General features: G+C 51.8%; 1 protein-coding gene across 5 annotated transcripts in view; it reads right to left on the minus strand.

The window, feature by feature from the left end:
• The window catches only part of GSE1 (Gse1 coiled-coil protein), a 380,250-nt gene that overhangs the window by 214,195 nt on the left and 141,701 nt on the right, over positions 1-24,354 (minus strand). For 4 of the 5 annotated variants that reach the window (XM_053270504.1, XM_053270505.1, XM_053270503.1 and 1 more), the window contains one exon: positions 21,862-22,021. In XM_053270504.1, the coding sequence (XP_053126479.1) occupies positions 21,862-22,021 (160 nt within the window). Of the gene's footprint in view, positions 1-15,835; positions 16,111-21,861; positions 22,022-24,354 lie in introns of those variants that run through there. The other variant, XM_053270506.1, reaches the window with a different exon arrangement.

The raw sequence follows: 24,354 nt of genomic DNA on the forward strand, positions 1-24,354 counted from the left end.
TGCAACAGCGGGGCGCCAACATCAGAAGGCACAAAAAGAATTCAAAAAAGCCGATTTGCCCCCAGAAGGTAGGGGTGTGTGTGTGTGTGTGTTTAAGCCCCTCTGTATTTCAGCTGCAGAGGACATCATGAGGGTTGCGGACAGATGAAGAAGGAACAGGGAGGAGTACCCTTGAGAGATTAGCAAGAGGGCTGAGTGGGCGGCTGCACCGTCACAGACAAATAAAAAGAAAGAGATTGTGCCCATACAAGGTCACGGGGCCTGAAAGAAAGATAACAAAATAGGGAGGGAGGGAAAAGGGCAGAGAGAGAGAAGACAGCCACAGCGGCTGGCCCTCCAGATGTTGCTGAACTCCTATCATCTCCAGCCACAATTTACTGTGGCAGGGAATTACGAGAGTTGTGGTTCAACAACATCTGGAGGGCCAGGTTTACCCAGCCTGGGTTAATGCAAGAGAATAACTGCTTGCAGGGTTTTATTTCCTAATGCAAGTGGTCAAAGAATAGCACAGAAACGGCGATCTGATCCCCACTGTTCTGGGTCAGAACTTGATTTCACAGGCCCACTGCAGGCCGAAGGAGCTCAACCCACTTGCTACTGCGGTAGTGAAATCCACAACAGATTGTGAGGAACACCAAAAAGATCTCTCCAAACTGGGGGAGTGGGCGACAAAATGGCAAATGCGGTGCAGTGTAAGCAAGTGTAATGTGATGCACATTGGGGCACAAAACACTAACGTCACATATACACTGATGGGATCTGAGCTGTCGGTGACTAACTATGAGAGAGATCTTGGGGTCGTGGTGGACAGCTCATTGAAAGTGTCGTCTCAGTGAGCGGCAGCTGTGAAAAAAGCTAATTCCATGCTAGGGATCGTTAGGAAGGGGATTGAAAATAAAAATGCTAATACTATAATGCCCTTCTACAAATCTATGGTGTGGCCACATCTGGAGCACCGAGTACAGCTTTGGTCACCATATCTTAAGAAGGCTGTTGTAGAACTGGAAAAGGTGCAGAAGAGGGCAACCAAAATGACCAGGAGCCTGGAGCACCTTCCTTATGAGGCTAGGCTACAGCATCTGGAGCTCTTTACCCTGGAAAAGCGGCGACTAAGGGGAAACATGATCGAGGTGTATAAAATTATGCATGGAGTGGAGAGGGTGGACAGAGAGAAATTTTCCCTCTCTCACAACAATAGAACCAGGGCTCATCCTGTGAAACCGAAGGTCGCGAAATCTAGGACCGACAGGAAGAAGTACTTTTCCACACGACGCATACTTAATCTATGGAATTCTTTGCCATGGGATGTGGTGAGGGCCACCAGCTTAGATGGCTTTAAAAGGGGCTTAGATAGATTCATGGTGGAGAGGTCTATCAATGGCTACTCGTCTGGTGGCTGGTGGCCATCTCCAGCCTCAGAGGCAAGATGCCTCTGAAATACCAGCTGCAGGGGAGCAACCGCAGGAGAGAGGGCATGCAGATACCTCTTGCCTGTGGGCTTCCCAGAGGCATCTGTTGGGCCACTGTGTGAAACAGGATGCTGGACTAGATGGGCCAAGTTGTGCCTGATCCAGCAGGGCTGTTCTTGTGTTCTAAGAAAACAGTGTGATATAGACCTGAGCAGGCCACATTGGATCATTAGAGCCACACAACGTAAGGGCTGGTTTGTTTGAACTGTCGGAGAACAAGCAAATGAAGCTTGGAGTGGGGGGGTTAAGGTTAGGACTGGGGGTGTTGGGACATCAAGGGGGGGGCAGGAGTTGGAGGAGTAAGAGGTGCCCTGCTGGGTCATGCCCAAGGCCCACCATCATCCTTCTTCTCATAGTGGCCAACAAGAGGCCTCCAGGAAGCCATCGACAGGGCAGGAAGGCAACAGGCCTCTCCTACAGTTGCTCTCCAGCAAGTGGGTTTCTCAGGTACACTGCATATGAACATGGAGGTTCCATTCATAGCCATCACGAATGGGAAAAGGAACTCTTTACTGCCAACCCACTAGGGCCAGCAAGCAATCTGGGAAGGACGTCTCCTGCTGGCCCCCAATGAACTCAAGAGGCCAAGCATACACTCTAGAAAGTGCTGAGCCTGATGGTATGACATCTCAGCTCAGAGTCATTGAGTGGACCAGGACAAACACACACCTGCGCCAACACTAACGAGTGATGCAGGGCAGATTGTTAGGAGGATAAATGTGGCACGCCCAACACGCTGACCTAAGCACTATATAAGTTACTCCAAAGTAGAGTAGAAAGAGAGCCCTGTGTGAGGGAAAGATAAACCCATGCACAGGTTTATCCAGCAGGTAATACACCTCCCCATAAGGCGCAGTGACTTACCCAGAGCAGCATCGAGTGACTTTCAAAAACAAAGTCCAGCCTGCTGCGTGAAGCCCACTTTCCGTCTGCAGTCCAAGCGGATCTGGGGACCCAAGTCTGAAAACCTCTGCATTCAACCCAGCTCTACCTGTCTCCTTCAGTCATCCGTCACTCAACGGCCCCCATCCCAATGGCGGTCCTGAAGCTGCACAGCTGGAGTGCTCAGCCCTAACGCCGGAAATCCTGTGGCACTGTGCTTCAGAAACGCGTCTTTTCCTTTGCGCCCAAAAGGCCCTGCATGGGGTTGCGTGTGGGACGGGACTGTCCCTCCTGGAGTCATGCCAACACAACAAGAGAACTGGCCTTGTGGTAGCCTGCATGATAGCATGCAGGTTCCCTCCTCCCTGGAATCTCCAAGATACGGTGGCAAATGGGGAGGGGAGTGGGTCTTGTGGCACCAAGCATGAATTGTCCTCTTTGCTAAGCAAGGTCCACCCTGGTTTGCATTTGGATGGGTGACTACATGTGAGCACAGGGAGGTATTCCCCTGAGGGGACGGGGCTGCCCTGGGATGAGCACCTGCCTGCTTGCATACAGAAGCTCCCAAGTTCCCTCCCTGGCAGCATCTCCAGATAGGACAAGATTTTTTTATTGAACCAACAAACTACCAAAGCATATAGGGCTGAGAGAGACTCCTGCCTGCAAGCTTGGAGAAGCCGCTGCCAGCCTGTGGAAACAATACTGAAGCTGGATGGACCAAGGGTCTGACTCAGTACATGGCAGCTGCCTATGATCCTAAGATGGTGCAGGTACATGGTTGGGGGGGGTGCAGGGGAGACTTGACCTCTTCTGCTCCTTGCCGGCCCTGCTAACGCATCCCGTCCCCACCTCTGCTTCCCTGACCTGCCTGCGACCTGGGAGAGTCCCGCGCCGCCACGCCTCCCCTTCCCTGCGGCAGGCAGGCAGGCAGGCAGGCAGGATCGCGGCAGTGCTAAGAGGCTGTGTCGAAGCCGTAAAGAGGATTTACTGTTCAATGCAAGGGGCTTTAGAGGCAATAACTTTCCCTCCTCTTGACTTAAATGGATTTTAAACTTCAAAAAGGATCGGCAGAGGAAAAGGCTGCCAAGCGCCAGGAGCACCGCCTGCGGAGTGAACGGCGGGTCAGTGGCGCTCTCCAAAGGAGGGACCCCCACGGGACGGCAGGAGGGGATGCTGGGTAATCGGGGGAGAGTCACGTGGGGTGGGACGCAGACCTCGTTGGGCAGCACAGAGATGGCTAGCCGGGGAAGGCGCTACAAAGGCAGAAGGGGAAGCCGGGGCAGGAGGCAGATAAGGCCCTGCAGGAGATGGGTCTGGGGGGGGGGGGGCGCGGAGGCACCCACCCACCCCCCGCTCTGCCCCCAGCCCTCTTCGGAGAAGGGCCTGGGAACAGGCAGCTGCTCTTATCAGCCCAAACCCAAGCGGGGGCTTTGGTTTCCTCTTTCTACAAGGGTGGCACAATTTCACCACCAGGGAGAGGTTGAGAAGGGGGCACGTCTGGGGGTGGAGAGGAAAGGTGACAGCGCGGTCTGAGCCACCAGCCCTGTTCACATGGGTGGAGTGTGGGGGACAGAAAACCGCCATGGGAAGTGTTGCTTCCAGGAGGCTCGTGGGGTGGCCAAGAGAACCTGCACAGACCTCCCACCACAAGCCAAAGCACTTTCAGTTATTTGATCTCAATCTCTCTCACACACACACACACACACTACACACACACACACAACACACAAGGACGTGAACCCAAGCATATGCTCACCCATATGCTCTCACCAACACACCACTGCACACCAACACACCACACACACACAGAGGTGCAAGGGTCCAAAGCCACTCCAGGTTATTCATAAACAAGCAAGCACCCAGAAATGCTTCTTGGAACCAAAGGAAGTGTGCAGAGGAGGTGGCAAGCAAACTTCTGCTCACAAAAAGGCAATGCACACATTATGCGGTACAGGTCTAGCACGCATGGACATGCTTTTCATGTGAAAGACTGTCGGTGCATTCATTTTAAAAGTCGATGTACGGGATGGACCCCTTGAACATGGAGGGCACAGGTAGCCTGTGTCTTCTTTGCCATGTGTAAGTAACTCTACGTGCATCCTGATCAACAATTATGTGTATACTACAAACAGACTGCACACATGTGGAATGCAATGTGTGAATAGGTCTAAAAACGGGAAAGCTGGTCTGTTTTTACTGGGATCCTTCCCATGACATGGCCAGGGATGGGATGGTGCAAAGACAAGTCCAATTAAGTTCCCTTTGGGACAGTTCTGTGGATGAACGTTGTTGCTTGAAGACTAACTGACTGACGGACGTACTTGATGTTGGGAAAGAACTTGCTCCCACATCAGGTGAGCGGGGGGGGGGGGTTAGGGTCCTGGAAGGGAGGGCAGGTTGCCTTCTTCGGCCTTCAGCTTGGCTCACTGGTCCCAGTCGGCTCCCTGATCTGAAATCGCCTCTTGCATCTGCTCTCTGCAGGGGGCATGCTGCAGTGTGGACCCTACGAGTCAGTCTAAGTGGGTCCATGGTTCTTCTGGCCCAGCTGGCCTTCAGTGACGTCCTGACGTAATGACCCAACACCCCTCTGCCATCTGAGGGGCAGACCCATCTCTGCACCTCTCCTGTCTATCTCCCCAGAAACAGCCCTCTCCTCCCACCACAGCTTCGCCCACTGGGAGGGCTGCTGGACACCTCTTTGGAAGGGACCGCCTGGGGGCTCAGGGAAGGGGAGAAGAGGTGGGAAGCTAATCTTCTGGCCCATTGAGAGATTAACAAGAGGCAACACACGCCCCTCTCTTCTCCCATTTCTGGGCCGCCATCCAGCTTCAAAGCCAGGGAAGGAAAGAAAAAAAAAAACACACACACACACACAGAGAGAGCAAGCAAGCAGATTGCGGGAGAGAGGGAGGGGGGAGGTAGCAGGGCTCGCCTCCCACAGCTCTGGGAAGAGAACAGCTCCTGGAAAGTGGGGGAGGAAGGGCAGATCGTGTGTCTTTCCTCCGCAGCAGCACTGGAAAGGACCTGAGCGGCCGGCAGGCTTCCCAACACAAAGGCAAGGCTGACCAGAGGGGGGACTTGGAGCAGCAGGGGGTCCTCACCTGGGGGGGGGGCTCAGATATTGTTGAGCTACAGAGCCCATCCTCTTTGACCACTATGGAGGGCAATAATGGAAGCCCTACTGTCTTTCCCTGAACCCAAGACTAGATTCCCCCCAAGTTCTTCTTTTATGTTAGCAATTGGGGGGATGGGGGGGGTCATCTTAAAATCAGAGTGCTGTTCCTTTTGGGTAAATACAGTTATATAACCTTTTTAAACCTCTATTTTGTCACCCCTGGTTATCTTCTATTCAGGAAAATACGATCATCCAGCAACCTGTGGGCAGCCAAGACGGGACGAGAACCCTCTAACTCGGATGATGGGGGAAGCTTTTGCCCCCATCCTGGAGATGCAGAAAGGGCACCTCCACTGTGCCATATTTATTCATTTTATTTAACATCTTTTTAGACCGCCCAAAACATGTGCCTCTGGGCGGTTTGCAATTAAAATCATTGACGTTAGAATCATTTAAAAGGATTAAAACTATACATCTAATTAAAAGCCTGGGGTGAACAAACAGGTCTTCAGTGCCTGTTTAAAACTGAGTCCAGCTAGGGACTTAATGGTTGGTCTTGGGCAACTCGCTTCCTCAACCTCTACTCTTCCATCTGCAAAGTGGGCAGGATTCTAACGAACGGGGAGGGGATGGATTCTGAGAACAAGCACTTACTCCCAGAGGGGTAAACAACAGGAAGCCTACTGCCAGGTCTGCTGACCTCCTCCGGAGCCGCGGCTGGGGGTCCTTATCGCCTTCCCCCCCAAAGGAGAATCCCAGGCCTGCAGCACTTGGAAACCGTGGGGTTGTGCCCTCCCCTGCACACACACCCTCTCCTCGCCCCCTCCCAACCTGTCACCCAGCAAAAGCCCTGGTATGTCAGGAAGCGATAAAAACTGTCTCCTCCAAGCCAGCGGCATTTTGCAGCCCAGCCTCTTTCGCCTCCACCTACAGCAGAGACAGCAGATTCCTGGCCCCTCGCCCAAGCCACTGTCTCCACGGCAATTCTGTCTGCCTCGGAGGCTGCCTGTGTGCGCACACAAGCATGCACAAACACCGGGGAGGCACAGCCACACAATCACACGCCTTCTGGCGGAAACAAAGGGCGGCATGAATCCACAGTCACACACATGAACAGCCAAAGGCGCGTGTGCCACTGCTAACTGGGTCAAGAGGCACCTTTCCAAGCAGAGGATCTTTCGGCTAAGCACTGGAGGAGAGCAACTGGCCCTACCCAACCCCAGCACAGCATCCCTCCCAGAGGCCGCTGCTGGCATCTCCCTTCCCTCTCTTTTTAGATCAGGGGTCCTTTTGCGTCAGGCAAGCGTCTTCTCATTCCTTTTGCCCCGTGAGCTTTGTTGGGGAACTTTTCCTTGTGTGGAGTTCTTGGTCGACGAGTGGCATACACAGAAATCTTCTAAATAATAGCAATAAATACCACCACCCTCCCATGCACAGACATTTATTTTAAATACACACACACACACAGCCTTTCTTATAAAACTCAGGGTGGCTCACAAAACTTCGTAACAGATAAAGCCATCACAAATCGGAATACAGCCACCATGACTATGCAGAGAGGAAGAAGCCAGCCCAAACAAAAAGGTCTCAACAAGCTCAGAATGGTCTGAGGGCACATGGATGAAGCTAAGCAGGTCTTACTGCAGTCAGTGCCTAGATGGGAGACCCATCAATGCCACCTTTGGGGACAGGGACGTAGCTCAGTGGAAGAGCCTCTGCTTTGCATGCAGAAGGTCCCAGGTTCAGTCCCTGGCAGCATCTCCAGGTAGGGCTGGGAGAGACGCCTGCCTCAAACCTTGGAGAAGCTGCTGCCAGTCAGTGCTGACAATCCTGAGCCAGATTAACCCACGGTCTGACTCGATAGAAGCAGCTTCCTATGTAAGCTGCCCCAACACTAAGAAGGCTGGAACTAGCCACATCTCCTAGGAGAGGGAGTCCCACAAGGTGGGAGCTGCCCCCAAAGACCCTCTCTCACGTGGAACTCAGCCATGCCTCCAATGAAGGAGGAGCAGCATGCAAGAGAGCCTCTTTACGAGTTCTCAAGTGGCAGGAAGATTCAAGTGGAAGAAGGAGATCCTTCAAGTACCCTGCCCGCAAACCGTGCACTTACAGGTGCCTGGTGGGCTTCGCTGCAGCTGGGCTGGGCTTGCCCACCACCACATGGAGGGTCTCTGGTGTAAGCACCCACACAGAGAGCCTCAGAAGCACAGAGCCATGTCCATTCCGAATGGCATGGAGAGATCTTCTGGGGACCCGAGTTTGAGAAGCCCTGATCTAAGAAGCAAGCAGCAACCCACCGGGGGAGCAGGGGGGAGACACAAGTTTAACAGTGAATCACAGTTCAAGGAAGGCGTTCAAAGAGCGCAAGAGAAACACGATTATTATGAAATCATAACCAGAAGCCATACTATAGCCATCACCGGGAAAGAATAAAAGGTCCCGTGCTGCTGTCGACAGCTCCTCTTGCTGGAAACCATCTGCTGGGTTCCCTCTGAAGAGACTCCATGGGTGCATTTGCTGAGAGTGCGGAGGGAGAGTCTGGAAAGCCTTCCACAGTGGGTGGGGGGACCAAAGCCGGATGCTTCTCAGGGTCAACCAGGACTGCACAACTTTGGCCGTCCAACGGTTGCTGGACTACAACTCCCATCATTCCCAATGGCTACTGTGGCTGGGACTGACCGGAGTTGTAGTCCGACGACAGCCAGAGGACCAAAGTCGTACAGCCCTGGGCTAGGCAAACTAACCACTTTGTGGAACTCCTTGCCACAGGAGGTTGGCAAGGAGTCTGACGCCTTCATTATCAGTGTTCCACTGGTGCCTAAAAACATTTAATTGTACTTCCCTGCGTGTGTGTGTGTGTGTGCACGCGCATACCCTTTTCCTGTGCTTGTTTAATTATTATTTTTAGCTGTTGTATTAGTCCTTTCAGTTGTTTTGATTCTTGAGCCGCTTTGTTTTCGTTTATTGCAGTGTTTCCAATTGACTCTTTGGCCACCTCTGCTTCGGAGAGGAAAAACAGGGTAGACCATTTTACATACACCAGCCCACCACAGGCAAACTTGCAGAAGCCGGGATCGGGGTCTGGGAGGCCTCGTGCAGCCAGAGCTGGCAAAGGTGCATGGGAGCAAGCAAGAGCAGGACCGAGCCACCCCAGACGGAGAGGAGAAGGGACGTCCCGTTTCGCTGGCAGCAAACTGCAGGCAGGACGCCCAGGACCGAAGCTGGCCTCGCACACGGAGCTCATGTGGGGCTTCCAGCCAGCGGGAAGCCTGGGCCAGGAGCCAATCAGGGCCTGAGAAAACTCTGGCGGAACAAGAGAAACAGGGAGAAGGTTCTCAGGCCGTTTACGAGGCCCAAGTGCTGGAGAGCTGCACCCCGGAGAGCCAAAGGACGGGGCCTCGTTTCCCGCAGCGGGCCACACTCTGACAGCAGGCACGGAAATACGAATGTGCCCTCACACCACCAGACTCCTCTTCTCTCAAAACTGTTTTGTTTCAAGAGAGGGTTGGGAAACTCACCTTCTCTCACCCCTTTCCATCTCATCATTTGGCCCTCGCTTGGTCTAGTCCAGGGGTGCCCCATCTTTTCTCAACCAGTGTACTCCTTCGGCTGCAAACCTTCAGGTCAGAAACCCCAAAGAGCGTTTGTGTCTGTCTGTCTGTCTGTCTGTCTGTACGTCCACACACTACAGTGATGAGACAGGGGACTCCAGCCAATGGCTCACATCCAGACGACGCTACTCGTGAGTATTCCCTCTGAAAGGAACCTTTTCAAGTTACTCTCACTAGCAGTAAACTTGCCCCATTGATTTCAATAAGACAACTGGTGAGCAGTGCAGCCGCTGGCACAAGGACCCCTTGAGAGGTCTCCAAGTTGGGAATCCCTAGTCTAGTCTAGCCTGATCTCTCCCGGGGGGCTTGATGTGCCAGGTCTGCAGGCCTGGGTTCAAGAGAGAGGCCAAGGAAGCTTGGCAGACAGGGCAGAAGAAGAGGTCCGACTGCTCCCAGGAGAAGCATCCTGGCTGCTGGAGTTGCCCTGAACAGGCCCCGGCCAAGCTCCTGTCCGAGGCCGTGCTTATGTTTCCTCTAGGGGCCCCTTTGCACCCCTCAGCTTTTTCGCACGCACACTAAAGACAGAACACGGGCTGGCCACGGTGTTCCCTCTAAGGCGTGCGCACGTGCCTGCGCTCACACGTTTTGTGACGTCCGCTCAGTTAATTCTAGATCCGGCTCAGGTTGAATGAGGAAGGCCCCACTCTGCATGCATAAATGCACACACTGCCTTGACAGACCGTCCCGGGGAGGCACCGTCCCCCTGCCTGCCTCCCTGCCTGCTAACTGCCTGCACACAGACGAAAAAAATTAGAGAGAACATGGGTTGGCAGACATGCAAGATTTGTATGGGTGCATTTGCCAGGGAGCCGTGAGTGGCTGCAGTTCCCTACTGACGGCATGCTGCAAGGCAAACCCACCTTTGCGTAATGTGTGAATGTCCCTGTGTGGGTACAATCCGGTGCAGCCCACTGAGTCATCCAAGACGACACACACACAGTTCCAGACTCTCGACTTCACACCAAAGCTAGACGGAGGTAGCCCCTTGCCTTGAACTCCCCATATGGACTTCCTGCACCTTTGACACCTCCCACGCCCTTCCCAACATGCATGGCCCAGGTCGGCCTCCATGCTCACAGATGCGCAAGCTACCCACCCAGGGGTCCCTGCGTCCAATAGGAATCACAAGGTGGGGGGGGGAGGCAGCAGCACCCTGAATTCTGTCCCAAAGGTCGATAGCGCCCAAGCCTCCCACCCCCTGTTGAGTCACAAGCTTTCCAATTTGAATCCAGAGCAAAGAAGCAGAAGTTGCTACCAGGGGCTTCACCAAACGGATCAAAACAGGATGGGGGGGGGGAGGTGGCAATAACACAAAACAACAAGGCAGATAAGGATGCCTTTAATTGCAGGGATAACCGAACTGAGGCTTGCCAGCAGTTTCTGGGCTACAATTCCTATCATCCCAGCTGCAATTTATTCCAACAGGTAGACCACTCTGTTTTATTGCATTCACTTAGCTTCCTGCGGGGCTATACAGGCTTCTGAGTTGCACAGAATGCTGGACTGGGCAAAATGGGAAGGAGCAACTTTTTTGGTGCATATTATAGAGCAAACGTGATTTTTTAAACAAAAAACAAATTTTTAATAAAAAAATATGATTTTAATATTTTAAAATTATTTTATTTTTATTGAGTTTTATTTATCATTTTAAGTTGTGTACACCACCGCCTTGAGATTTAGGTATTAGGCGGTTTACAGATGTAAATAAATAAATAAATAAATGGGACCGGGGACATCTATATACCACCATTCTGCCAGTGTGTGCAAGGAAGTCCACATTTTGTTAGGCCATCAGACATTGCTTTAGACACAATACAAAACAGGAAAATAAATCAGCTCTTTATAAAGCTGAAAACAACATTGTATCCTCCCAGCAACCTTTTCATTGGGGTGGGGTGGGGGGCAGGTTTAACCCTTACCCCAAATGTCTTCACTTGCCTTATGCTCTCTCTGATGTATTCTCACTGGTCATGCAGCCATCCCGCTTGTCATTCTTATGGCATTTCAAAGAGCTTTAAGTCAGAAGTTCTCAAACACGGCTCCCCAGATGTTGTTTGACTGCAACAGCCCCACTGTGGCTGGGGATGATGGGAGCTGCAGTCCAACAACGTCTGGGGACCCATGTCTGAGAACCTCTACTTGAGGGGCAAGGCAGGCTTTACCAGGCTTCTCCAGGAAGCCAAGGCCAGGTGGGCCAAAGCCGCCCTGGAATGGGTGTCCACACACCGTCTTGCAGAGCTGAGCGATCCAGAGCAAGCAGAGGGTCACTCGTGGCAGGCAGATCTGGGGAGCAGCAGGACTGACCCATCAGTGCCAAAGGGCTACACAAAAGCAAGAAATCCATCAGCACCCAGAGGGAAAAGGCAGCCCAGGGTAGGTAAGAGGAGGCTAAAAGCAACATCGAAGCTACGCCTTGGATCTCTCATGTGCCTCGAGAACAAGATGCCCTATTGCACAGTCCAAGCACCCCTCCCGACCCTGGGAAAAGCTCACTGTGCCACCAAGAAGCTAGGAAAGATCCCCAGCGCCTGCCAGGAGCCCTAAGAACACGACCCTCCGTGGCCCAACAGGGTCAGTCAAGGCACAGCAACGCCCCCGAGGTTACCCAAAAGGCCAACTTTCCATTCCAGGTCCCCACTTCCACCCAGCAAGATGCAACCTGCTCGTTCAGGAGTCACTGGGAGGCGCTCCGGATCAGAGCTCCTCCGACAACTCAGCAACAGCTCCTCTCTGTAGCAATCACCTCTGACTCCGCATAGGTTATAAAACGGAGAGCCGGCTGAAAGGAGCAAATAATTAAGTCCTGGCCCTTCTAATTAGCTTGCAGGCAAGCCAGTGAAAACACAAAGTGCGCACACTTCAAAGGAAGAGCCAGTGATCCACAACAGGAGGAAGCTAATAGCTCTGGTGCTTTTCCCAGACATCCTCCGACAGGAGATTCTCCCTTCACTTTAGTCTTTGTCCTTTGAGTGCGAATCTTGGGGCAGGTGGGGGGGGGACCTTTTAACCTCTGTGACCTCTATAATGGGGGGATCCCAACCGTGGGTCTCCAGATGTTGCTAGACTACAATATGCATCACCCCCTTGTGGCAGGGGATGATGGGAATTGTAGTCCAAGAACATCTGGATAGCCAAGGGTGGTATTGCTATGGGAAGCCCCATGGTAGAAGGGACAGATAGGCAGAAGTCTATAGGGCTATGCATATACTGCTGCTCTTTTTACCACCCTCTTATGAACAAAGGCAAGCCGGGAACATATTGTGGGTGTTAAGCAATGGCAGCGCCAGCCACTTCCACGTCTGGCGGGCAATGCTTCTCAGAAGTCCAAAGGGGAACTTGTCCTGGTCCCCGCACAGTCCATTAGGCAAGCAGGCAGGTCTCCTCCATAATGTCTGAAGCCAGCCTCGGCCGAGAGCATGGAGGAACAAGTATCGCCCCACCAGGCCTAGAGGGCACGCAGCTCTTCAAGCCAAAGGCAACCAGACACTGTGGCCACCAGAGGCTCATGACGCCTTGTTTCTGCTCCTGAGCCTGCAAAAACAGGGGTGTTGCCAAACACCTGGCCGGCCACAACTCAGGGCTGGTGAGCTGTGTTAAGATTTGCTGGGTTACAAGTGGTGCTGGCGTGGTTCACACATACAAGATGAGGCATGGGACCGCAGCTCAGTGGTGGAGCACCTGCTTTGTAGGCGTGTGCACAAAACCAGCAAGCCTGGTTCGGTTCGAGTCCAAATTGGACCAAAACTGGGCCAATTCGGTTCTGCACCCCCTTAAGGCCCCCCCATGTGGTTGGGGGGGTCTGCATTTTTTTAAAAAAATATATTTTTTTTTTGGTCCCCCCTCCGCCACCAGCCTCCATTATGCAGCAAATCACCCGGTTTGGGTGGTCTTCAGCCCTTTCCGGGCCTCACCCCCATCACGGCAGCCATTTCAGAGGCCAATGCACATGCATGGCTGGGTCAACTGGGTGATTTGGTGCATAATGGAGGCCAACAGCAGGAGTGTGAATCTCCAGAGGAACCCCACCATCACCACCACAGCCTCAGAGAAGCCCCCCGGAGAGAGAGAGAGTAAAAAATAATAATCTCAAAATGGGGGGGTCCAATAATGAGCCAAACCAGAACAGGGGGCTTGTTCGATGTCAGACCGAACAGATTCAGTGTTGAACCTCTTCGACATCGAACCTGTTTGCACATCCTTACTGCTTTGCATGCAGAAGGTCTCAAGTTTAATCCCTGGTGGCACCTCCAGGTAGGGCTGGGAGAGGCTTCTGCCAGAAACCTTTTAGACACCATTGCCAGACACTGTAGTCAGTACAAAAGGACCTCAATATCCACGGATCCAGCACCTGTGGATTCACGTATCCGCGGCTGGATAATAGACATCCGACCTCAGCAAAGGCAGGGGGAAATTGGGTGGGGGGCACATCAACCTCACGTATCCACGGACTGGGGGTGGCTGGAAATGAATGCAGAGGTCATTTCCAGCCACCATTTTGAGGCTCAAATGGCCCCGCATTTTTTTCAGGGGGGAAACAACTATTTTCGGCCAGTTTGGCAGCATTCGGGAGTACAGCGCAACTCCGGAGCAGCAGTTTAGACAAGAGGCAGCTTCCCCTCATATCCCCTCCCCCCCAAAAAATGTTTTTTGGCAACCAGGGGAAAAAAAACAGGGGGAAACTTATTTTCAACCCAAAGGAGTCTACTTGTTCTTTACACCACCTCAGCTTCACGTGCAACTGAAAAAGGGGTGAATCCACTAACGCAGATGCACTCCAATAGTCAGGCAATTACTCTCAAATAACCCTTACAGCAGTACTTAATTCAGTTTGCTTAATTTGTGCCAGGTAGAGTTGCCATGCCCCCCCCCCCGAATTCTGGGTTTCACCTGGATTTTAAGCATCTCACCCAGATTGCTTAGCCCACCCAGATTTGCCCAGATTTCAGCTTTCATTTAAAACACAAAGAAGCTAAGCTCTAGCCCTTGTAGAAGCGGAGTTATGGAGCAAAACGTGCCGTCACTATTCAGCTCAAAAATTATTTTGAAGCCAATTGACATAATATGCAAATTAGGCACCCCATTTGGAAAGCCAGAACACCGCAGCCCTAGTGCCAGGGTTTCCCAACCCAAAATCAGCTCTCTACAGAATCTACTCCACTTGTGGATACATTACTGGCCATCTTTTTTCTTACTGCTAAAACCAATAGCTGCACTTGCAAAGTCATACCGCAGAAAAGTGTGGTGTGTTGCTTTTAAAAAAAATTATCATCACAAGAAGAAAACTGGCAAAAGGTCAATATAAAGCTATCCACACAAAGTTCAGAGCACAGAAGGCGCATGAGCAGAATGCCTTTGCTTTGCCACCCTCTCCACATGCCTTGGATTAAGGGACAGGCTCAAGTCCCAAAACTGCTTTTCTCAAATATTAAGCAGCAAGTCTGCCACAGTGGGAACGCACCCACTGTCCTCATGACCAACTGAGGTTGCTTGAGCATGCACACTTATTCCAGTGTCCCTACTGAAGTTTCTAAGACATCCACGGGCATGCACGGGAGAAAATGGCCTAATACCAGAACAGCAGCAGACGTGCACACTAAAGCTGGTCAGTTGCATGCACTAGATTCTGTTTTCCTCTCTTCCAGTCACCTTTTCTCACTTCCCTAAAAGTGTGTGAAAGGCCCAAAGAAAACAAGAGCAACTACAATGTCGACCCCAAGTTTTGGGTGCAACTACTGCACAGTAAAAAGCTACTCCAGATGCACCACCTCCAATCCTATAAACACATACATGTGAAACAGCTATGCGAGAATGGTTGTCTTCATTGCTTTTCCTCACACATGCTCTGGAGAGACTTCCAAAGTCATTGAACACGACATGTGAAGCCAACTCTAGTCAAAGGGGCTTTCATTCTGTCCCAGGAAATTAGCTCTTGCCACTCCACTCCTGCAAGGACTTCTATGAGATCATGTGGCAGAGAGTTCCCCAAGTTAACAAACCAAGTACTAATTTGCTGGAGGAGAATCAGTGGGGGACAGGAAGAGGAATAGGGTCCAGTATGTGTCAAGCTCTCCCACAGTCCCATAGCTGCCCCACTGCATGAACCTGACTGCCCACTATGACCATCATCAGAGGCTCTGCTCCACGTTTTCAGAGATCCAGCTGGCATATGATGGGACCTTTTCAGTTGCGGCACCCAGAGACACAGGTACTCATTGCCCCATGATGCCCGCCTAGCCCCCTCATTGATGGTTTCCTGACATTTGCTTAAACCTTGCCAGTTTCACACTTTGGGGTGACAGGTCTTTCCCCTTCTAGCGATATGATCACCACCACCAATATCGTCTGTGGTTTGAACTGAAACTGAACCTGGATTGCAGTCACCTAACTGCGTCCGGGGTTCTGCTTTTGTAAGCCGCCTGGAGGAAGGTCCCGCCCCGAACGGCAGGGCAGAAACATCCAAACAAAGCCGAGCAGCACCGACGAGCATGTGCAAAGAGCCTTCGCCACGGAGCGAGCTCAGCCAGCCTCCCTCTCTCTGCCACGCACGGCCCAGGGTCAGGGTGGACCTCGCTCCTCCGAGTCTTCCCCACCGACCCAGCCCTGGAAATCCACCGCAGCCCGGCGCCAGCCCACCCACAGCAGCGGGAGAGGGAGGGAGGGAGCCAGCCCGCCTGCGTGCCTGCCTGCCTGTTTCCCGCCCCGGCGCGGCGGTGATGGGCGCAGGGCGGCGGCGGCGGCGGCGCCCCGGCAGCACTCACCGATGACGGCAGGGCGGCCGCTCCAGCGGGGACTCCGCTCCTCCATGGGGCCAGGCGGCGGGCAGCAGGCGCGGTCCCGCCGAGGCGCTGCACTCCTCCAGCCGCCGGCGCCGGCAGCAAACTTTTCCGCCGCGCAACTTCGGGGGCCGGGGAGGCGCGGGCGGCGGCGAGGGCGCAGGGCAGCCCGGCGGGGTCTCTGGCGCTGCGTGTGCGCCTCGCTCTGCCCACTTCCTGCTGCTGCTGCTGCTGCTTCCCCGCCCCCAGCTCAGCCCAGCCCAGCCCAGCCCGGCGACTCCTGCTCCAGCCGCCGTAGCCGCCGCCGCCGCCACCGAGTGACTCACCGGCTCCAACCGGGCCAGGGCGCTCAAGGCGCGGCGGCGGCTCCTGTGCTGGCCACCCGCCTCCACCTTCCCGGAAGCAAGCCCCGCGCGTGCTGGGGAGGGGGGCCGGCCGGGCGCAGCCGGAGAGCCTACCTCCCCGGGCGGCGGGGCGGACCTTCCCACGCCCGCCCGGCGCCGGGAGGGGGGCGGCATGCAGCAGCAGCAGCAGCAGCAGCAGCAACTGGCCTGCGAGGAAACCCCACCGGCGGGGCCAAGGGGGCTCCACGAGAGATGGAGGGAGGGGGCCCAGGAGGAGCCCCTCGCGCGCATCCCTGGCTGGCTCATCTCCTCGGTATCCCACCCCGCACCAGAGGTTTCTGAAACGGGGGGGGGGGGCAGCCTACTGCGGGGGTGGTGGTGAGATAAGCCCCTGCCTGGGACGGGAGTGGGGGGGGGGATAAATGGGCAGAAAGCGAGGATTAAGCCCTCTATCAAATTGGTAGTACCCACCGACAGGAGGGCAGGTCTGGTGGCTGTGGGCCACTGGGTGAGGACAGGATGCTGGGCTAGAGAGGGCTGTTCTTAGGTTGCCACCTCAGTGGTTCAGAATGCCCACCACACAGAATTATATGGGAGGAGAGGCTATATTCCAGACCGGGCCAGGCATTTCGAGCTTTGACCCTTTCCAAGCAGAGCCCCTGTGCTTTTTAATGACAGCAGGGTGGTAGACCAAAGTGCCGCTCTTGCCCATCCCCACATAATCCAAGATTTCCACCCACACAAGCAGTGGCACTCTTACCCAGGACTTCGGGGCCGAAGTCCAGGGCCCCCAAATCTCTCTAGTCTGTCCTGGGTTGTATGGTTGTCGCTGGCCCACACTGTGCCGGGCAGCCAAGTGTGATTGTGACCTGTACCAGGGTCCTTTAGAGACAGAGGGGGAGAGTGAGGAAAGAAATATGTGGGATGGGGATGCATTAAGTTGTGTGTTGAAATGTTTCTGCTCATGCAGATTTGCATGCATACACCTGTTTTCTATTCTTGTATTCTTATTGGTTCAGCTGCTTGCTGTCTGTGCCCTCAAAAACCCATGTGTTAAGAATACTGCATGTGTCATGGTGTGTGTGTGTGTGTGTGTGTGTGTGTGTGTGTGTGTGTGTGTGTAGGGGGATGATGCTCAACTTGCAGTGGGGGGGGGGCCTTCAAAAGGCCTTCAAAAGCTCCAGGCTCCAAAATTACCTAAGTGTACCTCTGCGCACAAGGGATCCAGAGTTGTGCTGCAAAATGTCCTGGACTTAAAAAAAAAATACTCTCTGAGCTTCTGTGCTGTTTTCATACATCGTAGGGAATTGCCATCATGATGAGTGAGAGTTGGTTGGGTGCGAGAGAAAGACGGTTTGCGGAATTTAAACAAAAATATCTGATTGCAGGCCTCAAGGAAGTACAAAAAGCCAGAACGGCAAGGCCCCTGAAGACTAGAAGTCTAGAGAGATAAGCAGACCTTGCCGGTGGGGGGGGGGGTGTCTGGCAGGCTGCACCTGACAGTGTTCTGGGGCTCTGTCTTGCCATCTGCTGGCCAAGCTGCAGATGACACAGGCCATGATTGGCAAGCTGGGAGGGGATCTCTACAATGGGCATCAAGGACCCCCCACCCCGTGACCCGGGAGCCCCCAGGGCAAGCAGAAAGCTTCAGGAGGATTCCAATTAAGGGGGCAAGGAGAGCAACTAGCATGCAGAAGCTCTGCACTGGTCAAGCTAGTTGTTGTTATTATTATTTAAAAGGAACATAACGGAATTGCAAATTTCTGGACAGAAGCAATGGGGAGAAATCATGTTCTCACCACCACTACCAATGAGTAGAGCTCTGGGTCATCCAACTGAAGTTACTCAGAGCAGCAAGGCCTCTTTCCGGGACACAACTGGGGGTTCCCAGGTGAGCGCAGCAGCCGCCAATCAGGAGGCCATGAAGATGCCATCAGGACGGGCCCACCAAGGGCCCCCTCAGTCCCTTCCTTTACCTACTGGGACCCGTCCCCCTCCTGCTCACTGTACCAGCTCTCCATATGCTTGCCCCCTTTCAGGCTGGGCTTTTGTGGGGTTTATTGGTTGAAGTGTGTGTGTGTGTTACAGAATCGAAAGGAACAAATGTCCTTATCAGCAATTCTCACAAGGTTTAAAAGGGCACTTTTCTCTCTCTGCTTTCGCTAATCTGGAGCAAGCCAATGTCTGTTAATTTCCTCCCCCACCCCCGCTTAATTCTCCTGGCTGAATGCATTTGCAGCTTCATCAGCATGTGTATGTGAAGCAATTGTGTGCATTTATATGCACCATCTTTATACAGATTTATCCTAGTGTGTATAACACACACACGCACACACAGTGCAAGGAGACAGCTGCAAGGTCTTTTGGTCACCAGAGATCCCACTTAAAATGTTCATTCCCGGCTCTGTATGTGCAGACTATCAGCCTCCCATGCAACACGTGCAAAAATGTTGTGTCAGAAATGGAAAGGGGAGGGGAGGGGTGCCTGCAGTCCTCAAGGCATTCAGCCTTAACCTTGCCTCACCCAGAGGAGGCAGGCTTTGACATCTCCTCCCTCCTGGAGTGCCAGCCAAGAGCCAGCCCGGGAACACAAAGGGCCTTGCCTTAAGGAGCCCAGGAATGAAATACAGCAAGCCTCTAACATGCCATTACTCAGTGTCTCTGCCAGGATGGCAATTAACACAGGGAACTTCACACGGCTCGTTCCAGGCCACGGCTCTCCTGCTCCCAGCTGGCTGGCAATAAATAGCTAACAAATTACCAACGACCCTGCCCAACCCCTGATTCCAGAATATACAAAAATTGTACATAACCATGTTGATCCATTCCGGGGGGATGGGGGGGGGTTGCGCAAAAAAGGGCAAAGCTGAGTATCACCCGTATTAGGACCAATTAAACATCTCACCAAATAGCCAGCAAGCCTTTGCATTCTCCCCAAAAAGGCGGGATGCAAAACAACAAGAGGACAGGGAGGAGAAAAGGACAGGCATGATGTTGAAAGACTGCTTGCAACAGTCTTCAGATGTGAGGCTGGAGGTGCTGAGATGAATTTAATTGGATTAGCCTCTGCTAGGTGCAAAAGAAATTCCAGGCGGCACCCAGGGCTGCTGTCCCTCCATTTCTATATTTATTTCAGTCTAAATTCTAGCTTGGATCCGCTGCCCGCCCTGACCGGGCTTCCTTATGAGGCAGGCAGCAGAAGTAAAAGGAACATGGCACTGTTGTGTTGACAGTGGCAGACATGGAGATGAATCTGAGGGGGTGCCCTAGTGGCAAAGGGCAGGCTGGGGAGCGCCCACCTCGTGCCCGGACTGCTCTGCCCGCCAGCTGTCACTCCGGCTGTGTTGCTTAACATCCAGCTAGAGACAGAGTGCTGGGGACTTGCTCGTGGCTCTGCAGCGCTTTAGCTGGTCCTCATAAAGGTACTGCCCCCATCTGCAGCTTTTGGAATTATTCCAGAATGGCAAACTCCAGAAAAACTCAAGGGAACACTGTAAGCTGCCTCTAAGTCTTTGTGCTCATGTTCCTCGGGCCCAAATTAGCCATAAGATCCTTGGAAAGACCTACTGTTTATAAAAGGTTTAACAGCAGCCAGGAGGCTAAACCCTCCCATTTCCCCAATGAAACTACCCACCCCCAGTTCTTTTTATCCCACAGGGGATATATTTGCAGCCTCACAGGACAAATAGCAACTTAGATGGAGAGTGTGATTTTCACTGGGGCAACAAAAAAGAGAGACGGCAGGGCAGTTCACACAGTGATATAAAGAGGGTAGGAAAGTCCTACTCAGGCTGGGGACCTGTCTGTGCGCCCTCCGACCCGGCAGCAGCCTCACACAGGATCACTTCCTCACCCTCCTACCTTGCTTTGCTTCCCCGCACAGATGATCAAAAATCGGGAGCACCCACAGCTCCCAAACCTAGGCAGGACACCCTTGCTACCTGACTGAGAGTTGTGAGAACAGCTCCAGGGTTTTGAAGAGAAGTCCCCAGTGCCACAGTCCTGATCTGACTTGCCCTCCCGGCTGTTATTAAACTTCTTAAGAACAGCAGAAGGGTCCCACCAGGGATCTCTCCTGGTGTTGCATTTAGCTGTGGCTGGGGTTATGCTTTTGTAAGCATATGCTTTTTGTATTCATGCCTTCAGGTGCACCTTCTTGTGAGGAAGGCATTTATTTCATTCCATGCACTCGCCAAATGCCTCCCTTTTGCTCTGCCTGGTAAGCCGGAAGTAGTTATCTGCATTGGCTTCTGCAACAGATGTGGATTCAGTTGCTCTCTAGATTTCCTTTCAGAAGCCCCCCCCCCCAAGCACTTTGGGAAGGAATGAAATGGGACTTGCTGGGTCTCCATCCCTACTCACATTAAGTTCTTCTCAGACATAACATTCCACAGGTTCAACTGTGTTATGCATTTGCAAAACTGAATCAAGTATTCTGTGTGAACTCACTATTCTTACTTCTGCTCCCTGCACTACCAGAAAACTCCCTCCTCATTAAAGCAGAGTTCTACATCCCAAGGTCTGGAGCATCTTCTGGAACAGGGAAGGGGGGGGCGTGATAGAGGGAGAGACACCTCCCCCAGGAATGCTGCAGGTCCTAACCAAAGAGGATTTTCAGCTCCTAAGAGATGGAACTCTGCCAGGCCTAGCACTGGACACTGAAAGCTCAGGAGTGACCTTCATTGACCCAACCAGCTGGTTACTAGTTGGGGAGGAAGGAAGCAGGACTGGGACATCTGGGCTTGGTCTGAAAAGGCAGACGTCTTACATCTGTTCTGGAGACGCCCAGGATTTTCTGGAATCCTAAAATCCCCTCTAGGAAGGCTTTAGCAAGGAGATGACCCTATGTTCTGAACTCCCACAGTGAAGGACCACATCAAATCAGACTGCTGGTGCTGAATCACCTTTAAGACAGGCCAAGAATACTGCCTTTTACATGTTTACTCTCTGCTTATGTGAAGACAAAGCAACAAGCATTGACAGCAAACACATTTTCTGCCTCTCCAACTGAGGAACAGCCCAGTATTTATATTGCTCAGACTCCACCCAGCTTTGCATCACTTCCTGTGGCCTGAAACCCACAGGAAGTGGGGTTACTTTAAAGATAATAAATATGAAAGTATCTTAGTGCTGTAGGATATAAGCAACTCAGCTTAACTCATCTGCCCCCTGCAGAAGCAAAACACGGCTGTCACCTGATTAAAATTCATAGTATACATTTTAGTCAATTAACTGATGAATGAATGAGTTGTGTGTAAGTTTGCATGTGAGTAAAAAGAAGAGTTCTTAAGCAGAAAGCTTACATTATTTGTATCTGGATGCACAGATGTGATGTAGCAAGCATCTCAGAAGAGGCATTCACTCCTGGCAGAGAGAAGCAGGAATGTCTCCTCTTGTAATTAAATAAATAAATAAATAAATAATAGTAATAGTAATTAATATATAAATCTACTGCTTGATTAATTGTGGCGCCAGTTTAGTCAATCAAACCCCACTTTTAATTGATTAATCTAGGCAATCAATTGATTAAACACTACAGCTCTAGTATGTATATAAGTGCACACACACAGATTCCAGACATTTGGGGTGATGCCACCTTGTGCACTGTGTGTTTGTGTATGTGTGAACACACACATTCCAAACTGCAACCACAGACATAGCACTTACTTGTAGCTGCTGGGGACGCACCCTCCACATCCAAACTGGCCCTGTGGTCCTGAGCTGCTCCGTTCCCCGCAATCACGCTCTCCACGGTGCCTGGTGGGCGCTGAACGGGCTCACTGGCAGCTAGTTTGAGAGCCGGTGTTTCCAGAGAAAAGGACGATGCCTGGAACAGGAGGAGGAAAGGGAGGATGTGAAGTTCTTTCCTGGCAATGCCAGAGATCAGCTTGGAAAACCATTTAAGCGAGAGCTTCCCTTGTTTATACCCCTGCTGAGCAAAGAGGCACTTTTTTAAAGTGCTGGTTCTCTTTTGTTTAGCAGGGAGAGAGCCACTGGCCCTATCCATCCCCAGCACAGCATCCCTCCAGTGGCTGTTGCTGGTATCTAGTTTATGTTTCTTTTAAAGATGGTGAACCCTTTGGGGACAGGGAGGCATTTTATTTATTTATATCTATGTATGCTGCTTTGGAAACATTTGCTGGAAAGTGGCATATAAAATAATTGTTATGTTCTTATTTGCCGTATTTGTATTTTGCTTCTCCTGAATCAACTGTCCAACAATTTTGTTGCATGACCCTGCATTCTATCAGGAAGAAAAGTGCCTTTCTCTCTCCACTTTCTCCATATTGTGCATAATTTTTATAAGTCTCTATCTCTGAACGAAAAAATCCCCAAAAAATTAGGCTTTCTTCATAGGAAAGATGCTCCTCCTCATCCTCATCATTTTGGCTGCCCTTCTCTGTACCATTCCAAGCACTACCATGTACTTTTGCAAATAAAACTGTACAAAGAGTCTTTCAAATGTGGCCACATCACAGATTTGATCAGGACTGGGAGAAGGTACGGTCTCCACAACCACCTAAGGACCAGTTCCCACAATCCTGAGGCCAGCCCAAGTGGAGGCAGCTTATTTTTCAAGCCAGGCTCAAAAAAATAAAAATAAAAATGTGCCCACAGCTAACTTTCTGTGTGAGTACCTTATGGTGAAAAGCAAAGTCTCCCCAGGAATTAAAGCAGGATGGGTTTCAAAAATTTCACTAGGATGAGAACCGAGGAGTGAGCCCCTAAAGGAGGAGTGGGCAAATGTGGCCCTCCAGCTGCTGTTGAACTACAACTCCCATCATCCCCATGTGGCTGAGGATGATGGAAGTTGTAGTTCAACAACAGCTGAAGGGCCACATTTACCCACCCCTGCCCCCCCAAAAAAGATGGCTGTTGGGGGAAAGTGAAGAAGAAAAATATTTTGGGAAGATTACCAGGCAGTCAGTGCAGACTTGGTTCTCAGCCTCCTTGAGAGCAAGAAATCCTAGTCTTGCCTGCAGGGCTTTGAGATCAAAGAGACCTTGTGTTGCAGGCAGAGTCAAAGCAAGATCAACAAACAGGTGCAACACACTTAGCTCCACCCAAAGCCCATTTGAGCTGCTTACGAAGCTGCATTCTTTCCTCTTCCCAGAGAGAGAGAGAGAGAGAGAGAATACACTGCAATTCCACACAAGCATGGGGGAAGTGTAGAATGAGATACTGGATAGAGAAATTGGATGCTTGAGAACCGTTGTCGTTTTCAAGCATGTTTCTAGTCCATGTGGTTGAGGAGTTGGGCTGGACTGTTTGGAATCCAGCCTTTTCGGAATATGGAATCTGGGTGACCTGAATACAGAATGCTGATGTTCTTATTAGGTCCGTCACCCAATTAAAGACATCTTGATTGATTAAGCACATGAATTATAGTCAATCCACAAATCCTTTGGTAAGATCAGCATAAATGTACATAGGAAGCAAAACAATGGTGCTAAAGAAAAGAATACACACGTCCTTTGCACTTTGAGGATGCATACAGTGTCCTCAGAACATCATCTCAGAAGAGGCATTTCCTCCAAGGGGGGCATGCCTCTTCTCAGCTGGTTCCAGCCACCTGCAGTTTTTATAGGCACTTGTATTAGAAAATAAATCTGAAATGTTTAACATCAGCTGCCTGATTCATCTGGGGCACCTTTTTAACCAATTAAATGGTTCTGATGGATTCGTCTAACCGATTAATTGACTTAATGCTGCAGTCCTAATTATTAGTATTCTTGAACGAGACTACACAGCACTGGCTTGCGGAAGAGAGGGTATGCAAGGACACCCAGGTTCTGGTACCTCTCATGTTAGAAATCACACACTGCAGCTCCTCCGAGAATCCAAAAGAACAATACCTACAGATGGGCCCTTGGCAGAGAGCAGGAGGATGGAGAATACAGGAGCTGCAAGCAAAGACCAGAGGGCCGGGCCAGGCTGTGCACTGGGTGCCCCACAGGTCAAGAATGGGGCCTCCCCCTGCTCCCTGCCCACCCGCTCTCCCCTCGTCTTGGTTTATGAGTGTGCAGGCCTGGGGTTGGCTGTTGAAAGGATTTTCATGTTGATCCAATTTTTTTAAGGATTAGTTCTCTAAAACCAGGGCAGCTAAGTACGATGGATGGTGCAGGGACTTCGCCGCAAAGCGCTTAGGTTCAATGAGGC

This window comes from Hemicordylus capensis, chromosome 9 (assembly GCF_027244095.1).
Source record: "Hemicordylus capensis ecotype Gifberg chromosome 9, rHemCap1.1.pri, whole genome shotgun sequence".
In the NCBI taxonomy this organism is placed as follows: Eukaryota; Metazoa; Chordata; class Lepidosauria; order Squamata; family Cordylidae; genus Hemicordylus; species Hemicordylus capensis.